The 20,285-nt window shown below is 47.8% G+C and overlaps 1 protein-coding gene across 6 annotated transcripts in view; it reads left to right on the top strand.

Annotated features, from left to right (window-relative positions):
* MED15 (mediator complex subunit 15) overlaps window positions 1–20,285 on the top strand; it is a 63,069-nt gene that overhangs the window by 7,945 nt on the left and 34,839 nt on the right. For all 6 annotated transcript variants that reach the window (XM_054712442.1, XM_054712440.1, XM_054712441.1 and 3 more), the window contains exon 2: window positions 16,986–17,073. In XM_054712442.1, coding sequence (XP_054568417.1) covers window positions 16,986–17,073 — 88 coding nt within the window. The remainder of the gene's footprint in view (window positions 1–16,985; window positions 17,074–20,285) is intronic.

Below are 20,285 nucleotides of genomic sequence, written 5' to 3'. Positions count from 1 at the left end.
GGGAATTGAGTCTACAACCTGGGCATGTGCCCCTGTAACCTCCTGGTGCATGGGTCAATGCTCAACCACTGAGCTGCACCCACCAGGCCCATAAATGTTTCTTTTATATTAAACTAGAGGCTCAGTGCACGAATTCTTGCACCAGTGGGGTCCCTTAGCCTGGCCTGCGGGATCAGGCCAAAACCGGCTCTCCAACGTCCCCCAAGGGGTCCTGGATTGTGAGAGGGCGCAGGCCAGGCTGAGGGATCCCACTGGTGCACGATCGGGTCCAGAGAGTGACCATGGGAGGACTTCAGGGCCCGTCTTGCTCAGTCCCAATCGGCCCAGCAGCAAGCTAACCTACCGGTCGGAGCGTCTGATGCCTGATGGTCATTGCCCATCATAGCAACTGATCGACCAGTCGACTGTCTGCCGCCTGGTGGTCAGTGCATGTCATAGTGAGCGGTTGAGTGGCCTTAGCATATCATTAGCATATTATGCTTTGATTGGTTGAACGGACGACTGGACACTTAGCATTTAGGCTTTTATTATATAGGATACTAGTGGCCCAGTGCATGGTTTCGTGCACATTGAAAGGAAATTAATTAGAAGAAATAGTTTAATATTGCTATTCGCCCTTTCTCTATAACAGAAGTATCAACCAAATTCACAATTGATAATGACAGATCGAAACACACACGTGTGATTGGCGCCAGTGAGAGCTTTATATGTATCATGCATGTGCGAGTCAACTTAGCCTTTTATAGATATAGAATAAACTTGCTTAATTTAGACCTGCTTTCTGATGTAGCTAAACCTTTTTCCAGCCCAGTGAAGCACCCCAACTTCTCTTTCAGGTAATTGTCAGCAACACAGCAGTAAATATAACACGAACCAGATTATTGTAGATCAGGCGTCCTCAAACTACGGCCCGCGGGCCACATGCAGGTGTTTTTGCCCTTTTGTTTTTTTACTTCAAAATAAGATATGTGCAGTGTGCATAGGAATTTGTTCATAGTTGTTTTTAAACTATAGTCCGGCCCTCCAACGGTCTGAGGGACAGTGAACTGGCCCCTGTTTAAAAAGTTTGAGGACCCCTGTTGTAGATCATGCAGGGAGAACAAAGGGTAAAATGTTTAACTGCAGGAGTGTTTGACTGTATTCTGTGCAGTGAGAAAACCTGAAGTCATTTTCAAGGTCCACCATTTCTTACTTCTTTTCAGTCGGTCAAGTTCCTAAACTTTCTAAATCTCCGTTTTCCAGCTAATGAAAAGAAAATAGGATTCCACCGAGTCTCCTATCTACCTACTCCATGACTTCTGTGAGGATCAAATGAGATGAGGCATGGGAAAACGCTTCACAGACATTTGGTTAAAGTGTGTAATGTTTTTCTTTTTTTTTTTAAAGTAGAAATGTTTGCACCTGGCTATAAAGCAAGCTGTGTTCCTGGACTGAAGAAACTGCAAGGAGGCTAGTTGTTACTAGGGAGAGAAAGCCAGGCATTGCTACATGACGTCATTACCCAGATGGATACTTAGCATAGTAGCCTTTTATATATATAGATAGACTAGAGGCCCGATGCACAAAATTTGTACAAGAGTAGGCCTTCCTTCCCTCCGGCCGCCAGCAGGCACTTGGGACCCGGGCTTCCCTCTGGCCGCTGGCAGACACCTGGGACCTGGACTTCCCTGGCAACCCTGGCTTCGTCTGGAAGGTCGTCTGGGAGGTCGTCCGGTCTAATTAGCATATTATGCTTTTATTATTATAGATAAATCTACAGTGAATCACATACAGACATGTACCTTGAGCATGATGCCATCAGATGATTGTTCACACATGTAAATTTCCCCAATACCTGCATCTTGAACTGGTTTAGCACCCAGTAGGCTTCTTCCTGTGCTTCAGCCAGTGCAGACTCTGCCCCACTCCTCTGACTTCCCCAACCATGGAGGCATTTGTTCTTAAACTTCCTGTTATTGGAATCATACTCCATGCAATCTTGAATCTGGCTTCTTTCATTAATCATCATGTCTGTGAAATTTATCCTTGTAGGTAGCAGTTTTTGTTTTTTTTTAATATATTTTATTGATTTTTTACAGAGAGGAAGGGAGAGGAATAGAGAGTTAGAAACATTGATGAGAGAGAAAAATCGATGAGCTGCCTCCTGCACACCCCCCACTGGGGACGTGCCGGCAACCAAGGTACATGCCTTTGACCGGAATCGAACCCGGGACCCCTGAGTCCGCAGGCCGACACTCTATCCACTTAGCCAAACCGATTAGGGCGGTAGCAGTTCTAATTTATCCCTTGTGTCATTCCATTGCATGAGTCTATCCCAGATGACTTTTCTGTCCTACTCTTTTTTTTTTTTAAATATTTTACTGATTTTTTACAGAGAGGAAGGGAGAGAATAGAGAGTTAGAAACATCGATGAGAGATAAACATCAATCAGCTGCCTCCTGCACACCCCCTACTGAGGATGTGCCCGCAACCAAGGTACATGCCCTTGACTGGAATTGAACCTGGGACCCTTCAGTCTGCAGGCTGATGCTCTATCCACTGAGCCAAACCAGTTAGGGCATCTGTCCTACGCTTAATGGACGTCGGGGTTAGTTCTAGTAGTTGGCTCTGTGTACTAGTATACAGTTTTGGATCATGTCTTCTGATGGGTGCATGTGCTTACTCTCTGGAGTGTGCACCCAGGGCTGGGTCCAGGGATGTGGCCTTTACCTATAGCAGGGGTCCTCAAACTTTTTAAATGGGGCCAGTTCACTGTCCCTCAGACCGTTGGAGGGCCGGACTATAGTTTAAAAACAACTATGAACAAATTCCTATGCACACTGCACATATCTTATTTTGAAGTAAAAAAACAAAATGGCAAAAACACCCGCATGTGGCCCTCGGGCCGTAGTTTGAGGACGCCTGACCTACAGCATGGTCTGCCAAACAGTTTTCTCAGGTGGTACCAATTTATGTTCCCACAAGCCATGTAGGGTGTTCAGCTTTAGACATCCTTGCCAACACCTGGCATTGTCAGGGAACCTGTCTTCATAACTAGCACCCTGTTGATTTTAAATGTACACTCAAATTTGATACCCATTCAATGCAGTGACAACAGGAATGGAAAGAATGATTTAGGAGGAGTGAAACTATAAGGAAAGAAGCTATAAATTTGGCGATTTTGTGTGTGTGTGTGTGTGTGTGTGTGTGTTTGTGTGTGTTTAAACTCTTTATTGTTGAAAGTATTACATATATCTCCCTTTTCTCCCATTTACCTCTCCCCGCCCGCTCCTGCCCCCCAGCACCATGGTCGGCAAACTGCGGCTCTTTGGCCCCTTGAGTGTGGCTCTTCCACAAAATACCACGGCCTGGGCAAGTCTATTTTGAAGAAGTGGCGTTAGAAGAAGTTTAAGTTTAAAAAATTTGGCTCTCAAAAGAAATTTTAATCGTTGTACTGTTGATATTTGGCTCTGTTGACTAATGAGTTTGCCGACCACTGCCCCAGCACATGCCCTTACCCCCCTTGTGTTTGTTTTGTTTGTACATACATGCAGGAAGAAGGGAGGAGAAAGACACCTCCTTACCCGAGGATGTTTTTCCATTGATTTTATTATTATTATTATTTTTAAATATATTTTATTGATTTTTTACAGAGAGGAAGGGAGAGAGATAGAGAGCTAGAAACATAGATGAGAGAGAAACTAGAAACATCGATGAGAGAGAAACACCGACCAGCTGCCCCCTAAACACCCCCCACCGGGGATGTTCCTGCAACCAAGGTACATGCCCTTGACTGGAATCGAACCTGGGACCCTTGAGTCCGCAGGCTGACGCTCTATCCACTGAACCAAACTGGTCAGGGCTATTAATATTTTTAATCCTCACCTGAGGATATTTTTCCATTGATTTTTAGAGAGAGTGGAAGAGAGGGAAAGACAGAGAGAAATATCGATGTGGATGTGAGACAAACACATCGATTGGTTGCCTCCTGCACATGCCCTGAACAGGGCCCTGGCCAGGAGGAGCCTGCAACCGAGGTATGTGCCCTTGACCAGAATCGAACCCAGGACCTTTCAGTCCACAGGCTGATGATCTTTCTTTCTTTTTAAAAAAATATATTTTATTGATTTTTTACAGAAAGGAAGGGAGAAGGATAGAGAGTCAGAAACATCGATGAGAGATAAACACCGATCAGCTGCCTCCTGCACACTCCCTACTGGGGATGTGCCCGCAACCAAGGTACATGCCCTTGACCGGAATCGAACCCCGGGACCTTTCAGTCCGCAGGCTGACGCTCTATCCACTGAGCCAAACCGGTTTTGGCCAGGCTGATGCTCTTTCCACTGAGCCAAACATGCTAGGGCCCGAGGATTTTTTTCTTTGTTTTTAAAAATTGATTTAAGAGAGAGAGACACGTGAGAGAGAAACATCAATTGGTTGCCTCCCATACTTGCCCTGACCGGGGATCGAACCCACAGTCTAGGTATGTGCTCTGACTGGGAGTCAAACCCACAACCTTTTGGTGTACAAGGACAATGCTCCAACCCACTGAATCGTCCAGCCAGGGTGACTGGGGAGCACTCTTGGAGATAAGCCTCCTATAGTCTCCTCTTCACAGTCATCCTGCATGTTTGATGTGAGCGTTTTACTTATTGTTAAAAGCTCCATTATGTACTTTTCCAAACATTCACAGCAGTAGAGATAATAGAAAAATGTCTCCCATTTACTTCCAGAGTTAACAACACATGGTCATTGTTTTACCTATCCCTCCCCACCCCTTCCTGGACTGTGAAATCACATCCCAGACACTGTATGATTTCAAATGCCAATACTGGTGTGCAGATCTTTAAAAGATAGGGCTTTCTCTCTACTCCCAGATACCACAAAATCACGTGAGACAAGCATTTTAATAAATTGTTGGGTTGGTAGAGAGTGTCAGCCATTCTACGTGGTTGCCTGATAGTGAGTGGGACATGCTTGGGGCTGGGACTGGGGGAGCTAGAGTGGTTCCAGGCCCGGAGCCCAGAGGCCAGTGCCTGGACAGGGATCCAGAGGCCTCCTGGTTCTTTGGAGGCCAAACCTTAGAGAAGCTTGGGTAGTCTTCTGACCTAGCTCAATCAAATAACAACATGCCCTTTTAAGGCCAGTGGTGTCTTCCACGGTTTTTTGTTGTTGTTTTTTAATTAGAGAGAGAGGAAGGGAGAGGGCTAGAGAGATAGAAACATTGACCGGCTACCTCCTGCATGCCTCCTACTGGGGATGGAGCCCGAAACCTAGGCGGGAATCATACCGGTGACCTCTTAGTTCATGGGTCAACGCCCCTAGGTGTAGTTCTTTCATTGATTCAGTTCATTGGGAATTGAAAAATCTTGAGAGCAGAGATTGGAGCACTTAAACAGAACGAAAGTAATTGTGAAGAGAAAATGTTTTAATTGTGAAGAGAAAATGTTTTAAGTTTGTGTTTATATGATTAAAAAGCTTATTTTTACAAGACTAAAATACACTTTTCTACATGTAGGTAGGTGGTTAACTTCTGAAATATTATTTTTATCTTGTTAAAAAACACTTTTGCCCTGGCTGGATGGCTCAGTTGGTTGGAGCATCATCCATATACCAAAATGGTTGAGGGTTCAATTCCCAGTCTGGCACATACCTAGGTTGAGGGTTTGATCCCTAGTCCGGGTGAGTACAGAAGGCAACTGATCGATGTTTCCTTCTTTCACGTTGATATTTCTCTCTCTCTCTCCCCTCTCTCTTTCTCTCTCTCAAGTCAATTTAAAAAGCCCTGGCTAGTGTGGGGTGTTGTCCCCTATACTAAAAGGTGGCGGTTTCGATCTCTGGTTGGGGGGCGGGTGTGCTGGAGGCAACCAATCGATGTTTCTCTCTCACATTGATGTTTCTCTTTGTCTCTCCCCTATCCAATAAATAATAAATAAAAGCAGTTTTTTAGAAACCCATATTCTTGGATGGGAATAAAAACAAAACAAAACACTTTTATGGTCCTTTAAAAGGTCAGAGAACCAGAATGCAGAAGTGTGCTAGCAAAGAAAGGAAGACGTTGCAGTCTGGGCTAGTTTGGCCAACAGGTTTCCAGCTACCTGTGAGGTCTAGAGGGCTCCCTCCCTGTCGAGGCCAGATGTTTGCTTTGGTTACTGCTGGTGACCGAGTCTCATTTTTTCCTGCCTCCAAGATGAAACCGTTTGCACTAAATCACTCACTGCCTGTTGCAAAATGGGAAAACAACAGAGGTGCAAGGAGGCTGCTCTGTAGCTCTTTGTGGGCCTGGTGAAGGTTGCCTGGCTAGCCTGAAAGGTCTTGCACTGGTGGAGGTCAAGGAAGGGGCTTTTCCGACTGTGGGATGGTGAGGTACCTCTCGGGTGTGGGGATGGTGGGAAGGTTACTTTGCCAGTATCTCTCTGACTGTACTCAGACTAAGCGGCCCCCTGGGAAACTGTGAAGTCAATGTGTGGTAGGTAGGCTTTTCAGGACACTCCTGGAGGTCAAAATTACTGATGAAATGGAAGCTTCCTGTCTCCATGTTGACAGAGTAATGAGGTTTAGATGGGTGAGGGAGACATTTTTTTTCAGTTTTCGTCCCCCTATCTTTTTATTTTTATTTTTATTGCTTTGAGAGAGAGAAAGGAACATCAGTTTGTTGTTCCATTTATTCATGCATTCATTGGTTGCTTCTTGTATGTGCCCTGACTGGGGATGGAACCCTCAACTTTCTCATATCAGGACAGTGCTCTAAACAGTTGAGCCATCGGGCCAGGACAGAGGGTAGCTGGGGTTCATTAAGTATTTCTCTATGGCAGTATTTCTCTGTGGCACACTTTTTTAGGTGAATTTTATCATTTAACTTTTAATTACTTTTTATTTTAACAAAATGATATATGCACATAAGTGTTAAAAGTCAAGGAATTGCCCAGCCAGTGTGGCTCAGTGGTTGAGCATCGGTCCATGCACCAAGAGGTTGCTGGTTTGTTTTCCAGTCAGGGCACATGCCTGGGTTGAGGACTCGGTCCCCAGTGGGGTGTGTGCAAGGAGGCAGCTGATCAATGTTGATGTTTCTCTCTCATCAATGTTTCTATCTCTCTTTTCCTCTAAAAAACAATTGTGGCCCGGCTGGTGTGGCTCAGTGGTTGAGTGTCAACTCAGGAACCAGGAGGTCACCAGTTCAGTTCCCAGTCAGGGCACATGCCTGGGTTGTAGGCTCGATCGCCAGTATGGGGTGTGCAGGAGGCAACTGATCAATGCTTCTCTCTCATTGATGTTTCTATGTCTCTATTCCTCTCCCTTTCTCTCTAAAAATCAATAAAAATATATTTTTTAAAAACCATGGTGGTTCTCTACTCAGGAAGTCCTCCCCTGTGACTCTTCTTTCTTCTGGTGTCTTCCTGTGACTCTAAGTAATGTGCATGTGCTGCTTTCTCTCTCTTGAGTCATCCCGTTTATGAGTTTTATGAATTATCTATTGGCTTTCTGTATAGCTCCCATTACACAGCCGTTATCTCCTCTTCTCTCTTGGCCTGCCAGTGTTTTACCTTCTGGCTAAATGGGTAATGAATGCTTATGTTGTTTGCCTACACAAATGATATTCACAACTGAGCATATTGGCATACTGTGATATTTGTTTTTTTCTCCCAGAAAAAATGGCCTTCTTAAAATGTGCCTGGTTTTCTGTGTACCTGTGGTTAACTCTTCTCATATCTTCTGGTTGTCTCTCGGTCAGTTACCCCTGTGCTCAGTGCTGGCAGGCTGTTAGCTTCAGCTTTTCCCCTGGACTTCCCTTCTGGAGCCCTCACCGGCAGTGGCCAGAGGTGTGGTGAGGATAGCCCTCAGTGTGCTTGTGTCTCAAGTTGCATGGCTGCATGACTCTGGTGTTGGGTCTCCTTTTTTTTTTTTTTTAATTATTTTATGTACAAAGAGATAGCATTCTGTCATAAGGTAGATGTCTTGAATGACCCATTCACGGAAGTTCACTTAGTCCAACTTAATGAAACCTATGTCCTTTGCGTACTGACGGAAACACTGGGGGCACGTGTTGAGGCCGTACTTCCGGATCAGACCGTGCGGTTTGAGCAGACGCGGCACGAACGAGAACCCTGGCCGAATTTCCTCGGATGGCTCCAGTAGAGTTAGTTGCTGGTGACCCATCTTGCTCACTCTGTAGCAGCGAGGCGAAAGGAAAGGGTGGGTCTCCTTTTATGTATCCTGTGCCTTGTTCTTTCTGGTTCCCTTCTTTGTTCTGGAGAAAGTGCTCATGGGAGTTCAGTTTCTGTAGGCTGTGGCAGTTTGCATGCATATGGACTTCTAGGTTGGACGTACTTCCTCAAGGATTGAAAAGCATGTCCCATTCCACTGCTCTCTTGTTTCCAGTGCTGCTGCTGTGATGGCAGTGCCTCTTGGTGACTGGCCTTGGAAGGTTCCTTTGAGTCATTTCATGGGAATCTAATTCCCTCCATTCCCTATGCTCACTCTTTCCAGTGTTTGAATGGTGGCCCTTTGGACCATTTTCTTTTTTAAATATGTTTTTATTGATTTCAGAGAGAGGGAGAAAGAGAAGAGAAACATCAATGACGAGAGAGATCATCGAATGGTTGTCTCCTGCATGTGCCCTGACTGGGAATCGACCTCCTGGTTCAAGGGTTGACGCTCAACCACTGACCCATACCATCCAGAACCATTTTCTTTATCTTTTTTTTTTTTTTAATCACCCAAGGACATTCTTGAGAGAGAGAGAGAGACAGAGAGAGAGACATCGATTGGTTGCCTTTGTATGTGTCCTGACCAGGGATTGAACCCACAACCTGGATATGTGCTCTGACCGGGAATCGAACCAGCAACCTTTCGGTGTACAGGACTACGCTCAACCAACTGAGCCACTTCGGTCTGGCCCATTTTCTTGATTTTATATCTGCTGTTACCCATCTCTTCGTCTTTTAGCTCTGCTGTTTGGGAGATTTCCTCAATTTTATCTCTGACTTTTCACTGTAACATGTTTTTATTTATAAGAATGCTTTGTTTTTGTAATCTGATTTTTTCTGTTTTATGGCACCCTGTTCTTGTTAAGTAGATGCAATGTCTTTTCTATATGAATAATAAAGATAATTTCTTGATATTTTCTTCTTCCTGTTGAGTTTCTGATAGCTCCAAGTAACATTTCTCGTGGGGTCTTTATCTGCCACATTGGGGTGTCTGGGAGCCCTTGGTTGGCTGCTCACTCCAAGAGAGGGGACATTGTGAGGGTGAGTGGATACCGCACATACTGGAGGCTCATGTAGCTTCTGGTTCTCTGAGTCTTTCTTCTAGAATATGGTCTTCCAAATGCTGGGCTGAGGTGAAGGCCTGGGTGCCAGCATGCTGGGCGCTGCACGGGAGGAGGCTGCAGGCAGGTGGGCAGGTGAGTGGGTGGTCTCAGCAGTTAGTGTGGATCTAGTCATTCGGATGGGCACGCAGTCCACTCTTTCATTATCCCCCCGTGCCTTCTCCCCTGGATGGGTGGACCCTCTAGTCCAAGGATTTTCCATTTTATGCTTTTTCGGAGAATACCTCTCTAGTGGTTTCTTGATGTGGGGGTGCTAACCTAACAGTGTAAGTGGGGGAAGGGATATGGGGTGTCTTTCACAGGAATCCTTCCATTCCCCCTTGGTCCTGAGCCATGCGAAGACCCGGGCTGTCACCTGGTTGTCTCTCAGTCCCGCTTTCCTGGTTGGCTTGCTGTGTCCATCACCACTTGGCCATCAACCAGCTTTTCAGCCTCCAAAAGTGTTGGGGCCACCACTCCCATTCTTCCCACCTTTGTGAGTTTGTGTTAGGGAAAAACACAATTCTTTTTTTCTGTGATTTTAGTGGTGTTTTGGGGTAGAACAAATTTAGATGTGTGGGTTCAGTTCCTCATTTGTTGTGGGGAATGTATTTATTTGGATTGTGACTTAAGCTAGCTTAATTTAAGTCAAGTACCTCACCCCTCATATGGCTTTGTTCTTTTGCAGATAAGAGTTCCTCTTTTCAGGAAGCCAGAACATTCATTGCATTTGGAACTATATATTTTTCATTGTGACCGGTCCTTTATCATTCTGCTCTCAAAATAAATTCCTGATTTCAAAATCATTTGGCCCCTAAGAGAGTATAATGTTTGGGAGGAACAAACCAAAAAGAAAAAAATATTTCTTTTTTGTTTTGTTTTGTTAATCCTCGTCTGAGGATATTTTTCTATTGATTTTTAGGGAGAGTGGAAGAGAGAGGGAAAGACAGAGAAAAACATCGATGTGAGAGACATCGATTGGTTGGTTGCCTCCTGCTTGTGCCCTGACCAGAGCCTGGGTCGGGGAGGAGCCTGCAACCAAGGTACATGTCCTTGACTGGAATCAAACCCAGGATCCTTTAGTCCATGGGCCGATGCTCTATCCATTGAGCCAAACCAGCTAGGGCAAAATTACAGCGAAAAACAGATCCTTTCTGAATTGAACATATGAAACCCATAGATGTGACAAGAATCAGTCACGGTTGTATTTCCCTCTTAGTGCCGGGGTGGTGATTTGCTTTCCTTCCAGTGTATCTTCACTTACTTCCCGGCCCTTCTTCTGAAGGTGGGCTCAGGGGATTCCTTGGAGCTAGAGCTGGGCAGATGTGCTCAGCTGGCATTTAGGGAGGGTGGGACAGTTCCTCTTTATGCTGGCCTGAGCTGTGCCTACCAAGCATAGAGCACCCCTGGGCTGCCCCGCAAGTGCTGGGAGCTTGCCCCCAAACATGCAGGCCACTGCACAGGTTAGGGGTGAGGGTGGGTGGGCACTTCCCTGAGCACCCCAGAAAGGAAGCAGGGCTGCCAGAGCCTCACCCTTCAAATATCAGGGCTGAGCTTGAGCTGCCGAGGGCCTGGATTATCAGGGCATCTGTTCTTATTTCTCTTGTCGATGGCTGGTAAAAGCGTGGTAGAAATCGTTTTTAATCTGGCAAAATCTTTTCCCCTTTATGGTGTCTACTTTTTAAAAAATAATTCTTTTTTTTAAATTTTTATTGAAAATGTTGCATATGTCCCCTTTTCTCCCATTGACCCCTTATGGCCCACCCTCACCCCAGGGCTCTCATGGTGTCTACTTTTGGTAATGTGCTTAGGAAAGCCTTCCTCATCTCACTGTTGTATAACTATTCTCTTGTTGTCATCTGCTACTTTTTTTTTTATATGCTACTTTTATGATTGGGGCTTTTACACACACAGGGTCAAGGGTTACAATACGAGCTTCGAGCTCCTGTCCCACGAGCAGGTAGGTGGCAGTTCACCAGGAGGCTTCTCTTGGAGGGCGGATGGGGCTGCCAAAAACTCCTGCCCCATGAGAAGTCAGTGGGTTGATAGATATTGTGGTTCTCAAATCAGGAGAAGTTTCCTCTGGGCAGAATGAAAGTCCGTCACATGGATGGATGGGCAGAAGGTGTCCTGTGCACCTGAGGTCAGGAGGGTGACCCAGGGAGGAAAGAAACTTCTGGTTTAGACACCAGCAGGAGACCAGAGGAGCTCACTCTCCTGGGAATTCAAGCATTCTTTCAGCAATCAGAAAAGAAGTTTGACCCCGGAAAGAAGGCAGCATTGAAGAGGGTGACCTCATGAGAGGTGAGAGGGTTCATGCGTGTGAACCAGCGCCGTCAGGAATGGAGTGTGGACGGGGGGAGGGTCTGGCAGCTAGAGGGCAGGGAAGGGTATGTGAAGGCCCTTCTTAAGAAATGGGCCGCCCATAGGGGCCGTGGAGCTGGGCACCCAAGAGGCACATTTCCAAGTGGTTCAGGGTTCCAGTGGGAACAGCTCTGCCTGAGGGAGCTGCACACACTCACTGCTGTCATCGTCTAAGAAGGAGGAGACACAAGTGTCATCACTTATTGGAGGTACTTTGAGGCGCAGTCTTACTGTGCAGTGAGGTGGACTGTTCTCTGACTGATTTATTCAACACACATTAGTGCTTCTTGTGTGCCAAGTGCCGGGTGACGTTAACTTTTGTAATCCTTAGAACAGCCCTGTGAGGAGGGCGCCGTCACCATCTTCTCTCTGCAGATGAGGAACGCAGGCTCTACAAGGTGGTACCTTATCCAGGGTCACCAGCTGCGGGGAGGGCTTGTGAGGGGGCGGACTGGGGCATTAGCACTTTGAGCATATGTTCATGCATACCTTCCCAAGCACACGCAGTTTGCTGGGTTTCGCGTTACCCTGCACTGATTCCGATGACAAGGACTAGGACTGTTCCAGTTGAGTTTTCCAATTTGGAGTCACGGGAAAGGTGAGGAAGAGCAGGACGTGCTGAGGCTGGGCCTGTCCTCACATCCTGGCCCCTGCTGTACACTTCCCTTTACCCTGGCCACCGTCCCTTCAGAGCGCTCCTTTATGGAGGGGACGCGCGTGGGGGATGGAGTGCCTCTCCCAAGACCTAGAGCTGGCGAGTGGCCAGGTTGGAATTTGAGCTCCGATCTGTATATTTCTGTAGCTCAGGCCCTTCCTCCTCTTCCTACTTCCTGCCAGGTCCAGCTGGCCAGCACTTCCGCCTGCCCCAGCATATGCTTTCTCCAGTCCACCCTGGCCTCTCAGCCTGGATGTGCTCGTTCGAGGTTTCGTTTCCCTAGTGCCTGCCACACTGAATCTCAGCTTCTGCACGCCATGCTTCATCGAAATACATGCTGTTAACCACTCCTGTGTTACACATAGCTGATTTTTGTCTGACACTGATTTCTGGCTGCTAACACAGAGGTGGCTGCCACAGCCTCTATGCTCAAGATGGTCATAGGACAGTGGGGCTGACTGGAAGCTAGCACTTCCCACAGAGGAGGTGTCATGGGTGTGGTTGAAGTGACCACCATGAAGTAGGGAGTGAGGATACTCCAGTGGGAGAAATTGGAGGTCCGGCACACACGGCTGGCGGCATAGTTGGGCAGTGTACTAGGCAGCAGGGCCTCGGGATATTGAGCAGAGTGGGCGAGGGAGCAGACTCCTCAACTGAGGGGCTGCCTGCCTTGAGGTAGGCATGGACATAGCCTGAGTTGCTCCCCACACAAACCGCCATGCGTGTGGCTTGGAGAGCTGGCAGAGATGGCAGGAGGGGAGGGGAGAATGGGACCTGGAGACAGGCTTGTGCGGGGGGACCATCACAGGTTCAGGGAGAGATGGGGCGAGGATTTGAACTTTAGGGAATGGAGGTCAGAATTGGGAACTGAAGAGGGGGTTCCCAGGTTTTTGGTCTGGGCGATTCTAAGATTGCAGCGTGTTTTCTTGGTGTGTCACTGCCTTCTGCTCCGGCAGGATCTAGACAGTAAGGGCCTCATCTGGTCCTCCCTCTGCAGGCTCTGGTTTAAACCCGATACCAGTGGAACCCTGACTGGGCAGACAGGTATAGCTGTGGTAACCAGGAGGAAGCTAGACCGAGGGAGCTTGTGGAGCCCAGGTTGCAGGCAGGAGGCTGTGTGCTCCTAGCTGGTGTCAGTCCTCCATTCATTTTACTTTTCATTGTTGTTGTTAATCCTAACCCAAGGACATTTTTCCCAATTATTTTTTTGGAGAGAGTGGAAAGGAAGGGGAGAGAGAGAAAAAAACATAGACGTGAAAGAGACACATCGATTGGTTGCTCCTGCATGCGATTGGGGCACAGGATCAAGCCTGCAACCAAGGTACATGCCCTTGACTGGAATCGAACCCGGGACCCTTCAGTCCGTTGGCTGATGCTCTATTCATTGAGCCAAATCGGCTAGAGCGAGTCCTCCATTCATTTTAGAGGGCTGGTTAGGCCCAGGCAGCAGCCACCAGACAGAGCCCTTCTGTTACGGTGCTAATGCCTCCCGCAGCTTGGGTCTGGTGGTGGCTGCTTTGGTATTGGGACGTGACAGGATGGCCATGTAGGGTCTGTCCTTGTGCACTGACACCGGTTTTGCTACCTGACTTACCCCAGGGGGGTGGCATAGACCTGGGGCTTGCTTGTGTGGGGCAGAGCTCACCTTGACCTGTTGGTTCTTTTCAGTTGAGTTCCTGAGGCTGAACCTCCACTCCACTTCATGTTTGGGGCCATCTCCTTGTTGTGTGGTAGTTTACCTTCATTTCGGGACGGTTGCTGGAAGGGCTTTGTTTTTTGGAGGTGGACACTGAGGAGTGGCCGTTCAGGCCCAGCTGCTCCGGCAGGCCTTCTGGGACAGCAGCAAAGCTGAGACTGGGGAGGCTGGAGGGGGCTTCGGCAAGCAGCCGGCTCTGCCCCTGTGCAGGGCTCCTCCAGCGTGGGACTGGGTCCCAATGACAGCCTCATACAGTGGGCATGTTAGGTCCTGAGTGCAATGGAGGGACACCACACCTAAGTACAAGTATGAAATGCGGTGTGACATGCACTTAAAACCCAGACGATGGACAGGTGCCTCAGACACAATGTGGAGGTGACTGAACAGGAAAGGACAGGCCATCTCCTGGGGGGGGGGGGGGAGGGGTGTAAGATACTAGCAGAGAGTATAACTGTCTGGTTTATTTTTTGCCTTATCATCTGTGTTATTATCTTCTGTGTTATGGAGCATGATCTGCAAGCTAGAAACAGGAGCAAACACATTTTTTAAAATATGGTTTGCAGAACTGAAAACAGTGCTCAGGGCACCTGTTTATTCTTCAGCCACCAAACACGCACAACCTGCTTGGGCAGGCTCTGCGTGTAGCGGTGGAGGGGACAAGTGTATGACACAGGCATGGTGCTGCCTCGCAGGGCCCTGGTGCTGGCCACGGAGCAGCCTTTCTCCTCAACTCTGTACTGGCGCAGCCGCTTTCATGGTTCACGGGCAGAACTGGACGTGTATCCCAGTTTCATTTCCTGTTAAGATGTGTGTTCCAGCTGGTCAAGCTCTGCCTGCTTCTGGCCTCCCATATTGTCAGCGCTCCTCAGTCTCTAAGTCACGGACAGCCGGTGCCCATGCTGTCCATGTCATCTGTGATGTTGCCCTAACCAGGACGGGATAGGGCTCCTCCAGCAGATCGCCTGCATCTGGTGCCTTTGGGCCTGGTGAGGTTCCCCCACCTAAAAGCTATTACAGTAAGCTGGCGTCCGAGTCTTATTTCTGTGGATGTGCCAGGTGTCTTTGCTGCAGTTAAGATGCACAGTGTCGGTGGGGCCTGAGTCTGCTGACCCTATAAAAGATGGCCGGCCAGCCAGCGGTTCAGGAGGACAGCTTTTAGCCAGCCAGGAGCCTGGCTGAGTCCTTGGGGATAGCTGCTCTTGGGCACTGAGCCCATTTGTGTAACCAGTCTCATCTTCAGAGACCTCAGCACTCCTCTCTGCCTCTCTGTGCTTACACCGTGGCTCCTGCCTTCACTTTGTACCCAAAGCCTCCCCACTCCGTACCCGGTCACCTGACCAGCAAATGCCCCTTTGCTGTGTCCACTGCTCTGCTCTGGGTCACCTTGTTAGTTCCAGGCTCTGTGGCAGGGCTTGCCACTCACTGTTGTCGGAAGGTGGCAAGGGGAACACGTATTATCCTGGGGGGTGCAGGTGAGGTGCCCTTCTGAAGACAGGTCTGCTCAGTCACTTCTCTTGTTGGAAATGCTCATAGAGCCTAATGCCAGGTGACATCTCAGCACGTGAGTGCCGGGTCCTCCTGGCCTGCCAGCCTCACTTCCCTCTGAGTTGGCTCTGTGTTGTCCTCCTGCATTGTTTTTCTCACCTTTGTCTTGTGGTCCTGGTCTTACATTCCCCTGTGCGTGCATCTGCTCCACCTTGGGTGCTTTGCCGGCAGGAACCTTTTGCTGCCTCCTCTGCCGGCTTAATGAAGCAGACGGGGCACAGACCCCAGACTCACGCGTGTTGAATGAATTATCTAGTGGTATGGTTGATCAGCGTCATTTTATCTTTCTTTACACATTAACACAGACTTGTCCATCTCTTAGCATTTAGCCTCTCTTCTGGGATTTCTTTAAGGATCACAAATCTGATTCTGCAGCCCCATGTGCACACTCTTTCGGTAGCCTGGGGTTTCTTTGTTTGAAATGGTCAGAAAGCTTTCTTGCACCAGCTGGACTGGGCTTGTTTAATGCACTTGGGTGAGGCAGCAGAGCCCTGACATGTTTGTTCATTGGTTTATCAGTAGGTCAATGCTGGGAGATAGGCAGGGAGACCTGTCCTGCAGGGAAGAAGGCAGTCTGTGAGCAGAGGGGCCAGGCCTTGGAACTCAAGCCTGACACGCCCCTTCCTTTCTAACAAATGCACATGTGTTCTTGTGTGTGTGTGTGTGTGTGTGTGTGTGTGTGTGTGTGTATGCGTGTGCGCATGCTGCCATCCAAAGGGAGCGTAAGCTTAGCTAATGTTCGTAGCTCTGTCCCAGCAGAGCTTCGGCATGATGAAAATGTGTGACAGGATCTCATCTTTTATTGTATGTATTGGCAAATGTGCTTTCAAGATGTTTTCCTCGTGTGTGTGGTCTGTCTCTTCCATCCCCAGCCTCAAGCTGTTGGAAGTTGGGGCTTACCTCCTGGCTCTCACCTGGGGAAGCTGCATGTCCCACAGAGGGACCTCTGCCTTGGGAAGGACTGGAAGATGATTTGTTGTGGCCCCTTTGCTTTACAGAGAAGGAGAGTGGAGCTGGGATCCCACTACTGTTAATGCCAGAGTTAGGCGGGGGCCCAGGCCATTCAGAAGGCAGGAAATAGAGGCTGGCTGGCCACTCAGCCTTCTAAGGTGCACTGTATTTTGTGCTGATTGTGAGTTATCTCTAGGGCCTGGCCCCTCTGCTCCCTTGTTCCAGGGGTGCCTATTTTGCTTTGTGGTGACCACCTTTCCTGTTCTTTCCTTCTTGTGCCCCTGCCCTCTTACTCCCTTTCTCAGCTGCCTTTCATTGCTCTGCTGAGCACACCTCCCTTGTTGCCTTTCCTGGACCTCAGTGAGGCTGGTGTGCTGGGGGACAGGCCCCATCCACCCAGGGGCAGTTGCTGTGCAGGGCTTCTGGCCAGGAACCTTGCAGCAGCAGACTCACAGGATGTCAACATCTCTTCTCTTTTTGTCTTTCAGCGAGGATGCCATGAGAAAAGCTGGTGTGGCCCACAGTAAATCCAGCAAGGATATGGAGAGCCATGTATTCCTGAAGGCCAAGACCCGGGTAAGGCCCAGGTGGGCGGAGCCCACGGCAGAGAGGCTCAGGAAGGGGAGGGTGTGATGCAGACCCTGGAAGCTCCTCTGCCTGAGGAGTGGGAAAGGGGTGGCTACTCACCGATTGATCATGGGCACTATCAGCCTTGCCTGCAGCTCTCTGTGGGTCTTCCCGTGTGTCCATGGTATAGGTACAGGGAGGTTGCTGGGTGGACTCCCAGTATGCAGTCCCAGAGTCTGACCCTAGACCTCACTACCAGCATCCTCCATTTGTGGTTAGCACCTATGAATCCTGTAGGGCATTCACTCAGGCCCAGCTTCTCAGTGTCAGCCCTAGCCTAAGCCCCACATGGTCCTGACATGTGGGCCCAGAAGAGTTTCTGTCCCCTTTTTTAAGTGATGGAGGTGGTGCTAGTGGAGATTGAGGCCTTGATCGAGGAACCAGGCGTAGGAATATTACCGGTGGAGTAGTTGGGGAGGATTTCCAGTGTGTGAGCTCTCATCCTGGCTTCATGTGACTACCTCCTTCCATATGTGCACTCTCCCCGGGGCAGAGCTGTTTCAGTAAAACTGAAGCAGAATAGGCACAAAGAAGCCAAGCTGCTCGTCTAATGCTAGCCAGCTTGTGCAAGGTGGGGCTGACGCCCAGGGCTTTGGTTCTGCATCACACCCGCCCTGTTCTCCTTGTAGATCCTGACCTCCAGTCCCTCCTCCGACGTGTTGGGTGTGCTCTGAGCACCTTGTGCCTGAGTGCGGTGTTGGAGCTCTAAGACATGCTGCGTGTCACAAATTAAAAGCAGATGCTGTGGCCCTTGACTGGATACTGGTTTGATAACCAACTGTCAAGACACCTAGAGGTCAATTGGGGAAGTTTGAGCATGGTCTGAATGTTTAGGTGAGGTGAACATTTTGTGAAATGGAAAGATGACTGGCTAGAAAAGGCAGGTTCCAGAACAAACACCATCTATATAGTTTGGTCTTAAAGGTCAGAGCACATGAGTGTGTGTTTGTGAGCACACATAAGTGCAAGGAAGAGCTCTTGAGGCAGGGCAGGGAGGGTTCTGTGCCCTGGGTATATGTGATAAACATTTTCTTTCTTTTTTATAATAACTTTATTGAGATCTTTATATACTATACAATTTACCATTTAAAGTGTACAATTCACTGATCTTTAGGATATTTAGAGTTGTTGCACCATCATCAGAATCTAAGTTTTATAACATTTTCTAAAAGAAACTCCATTTCCATTCTGTTACTCTCCATTTGCCCTTGACCTTTAAACCTGGGCAACCACTTACCTGCTTACCATTGCATGGATTTGCCTTTTTTGAACTTTTCATGTAAATGTAATTATATATGTTTTTGTGACTGACTTCTTTCATTAGCATAATATTTTCAGGGTTCATCCATCAACCATGTTGTAGCATATACTTTATTCCTTTTAATTGCCAAATGGTATTTCACTGTATGGATATGCCACATTTTATGTACTCATCAGTTGATAAACATTGTTTTCGCCTTTTGGCTATTATGAATAATGTTGCTATGAACATTTGTGTACAAATTTTTTATTTCTCTCTTTTGGATATATACCTAGGAGTGGAATTGCTGGATCATGTGATAATTATGTTTAACCTTTTGAGAAATTGTCAGACTGTTTTCCAAAGCAGCTGTGTCATTTTTCATTTACATCAACAGTGTATGCGGTTCCGATTTCTTCACCCCTCCTCAACACTTGTGATTGGTTTTGATTTGCATTTCCCTGGTGACTAATGATTTGGGGCATCTATTCATGTGGTATTGGCCATTTGTATATTTTCTTTGGAGAAATGTTTATTCCAATCCTTTGCCTATTTTTAAAATATATATATTTGTATTGATTTCAGAGAGGAAGAGAGGGAGAGAGAGAGACAGAGACAGAAACATCAATGATGAGAGAGAATCATTGATATCTTTGATTGGCTGCCTCCTGCACGCCCCACACTAGGAATCGAGCCTGCAACCCTGGCATGTGCCTTGACTGGGAACTGAACCACGATTTCCTGGTTCATAGATGGACACTCATCCACTGAGCCACACAGGCCAGTTCCTTTGCCCATTTTAAATTGGGTTCTTGGTCTTTTTATTGTTAGACTGTTAGAGTTCTTTATGTATTTTGGATACAGTCTCTTATTAGATATATAATTTGCAAATATATGGGGGATGGGATGTTTTAATAGTTTTTAATTTGTATTATAATTGAAAGAGCTTTGTTGAGGGCTTATTGAACTATTTCAGCTTTTGAAATGCAGAAGTTGCTGGTTCAGTATTTTTTATCTATCGTTTCATACCGAACTACCCCCAAATTGGTGGCCTCCTAAACAGTGAGTTACTTCTGATTCTGTGGGTCAGGAATTGGGGCAATTGGAATTGCCTGTCTGGAATTCTAGTGCTCTCACGCGTGACCTGTCATGTAGCTGCATCTAGCTGGCAGCTTTGCTGGGCCAGATGGTCCATAAGGCTTCACTCCCGCGTCTACACGTTGGTTTTCCCTCCATGTAGTGTCTCTGGCAGCATAGCCTGGGCTTCTTACTGCATGGCACCTGGCTTCCAAGAAGTAGGAAGTGGAAGCTGCTGTCCTTGGAAGTCCTGGGACGTTGCGTAGATAGAGCAGGCCCTGACTAAGACCAGTGCGGGTTCAGGGGAGTTGGAGTTGGAATTGCCTCCACCATTTGATGCCAGCAGCAGCGTGTGTGTGTGTGTGTGTGTGTGTGTGTGTGTACAGGGAGGCCAGTGATTGTCGGCAGCCCTCTTGGAGACTACCACAGAGGCTCACAGCAGCTGGGGAATAAGCTTCTGTCCCAAGTGGGCATCTGGCAGGCAGCAGCCCCTCACTGTCTTAGCTTTGCCTTTCTGCAGCCCACATACCAGACCTTAACAGTTTCAGTCCCACATCTTCTTGGTTTGAGCGGGTTCTAAATCCCTAACTCTAAGATGAGGCCCTGTTTGGAAGAGAGATTTATTAGAAGTGTTGGAAATTTCCTGTGTTTTTTACGGAGTCAGACATATTGTTGTCTGGTTCCCAGCTTTGTACTACAGCTTAAGTTCCTCATGGAACCACATACTGTCAGTGTGGCCCTTCCTCACAAGTGGGAATTGGGGGTAGGGTGGGGGGGAGACTCTCTAGGTCAGATGGCACCCAACATGTTTGCTACCTGTCTCTCCCCCCTGAGACCCCATTAG

Source organism: Eptesicus fuscus, chromosome 23 (assembly GCF_027574615.1).
Source record: "Eptesicus fuscus isolate TK198812 chromosome 23, DD_ASM_mEF_20220401, whole genome shotgun sequence".
Lineage (NCBI taxonomy): Eukaryota > Metazoa > Chordata > Mammalia > Chiroptera > Vespertilionidae > Eptesicus > Eptesicus fuscus.
Note: the sequence above shows the minus strand (reverse complement) of the source record. Positions and strands in the feature narration are given on the sequence as shown.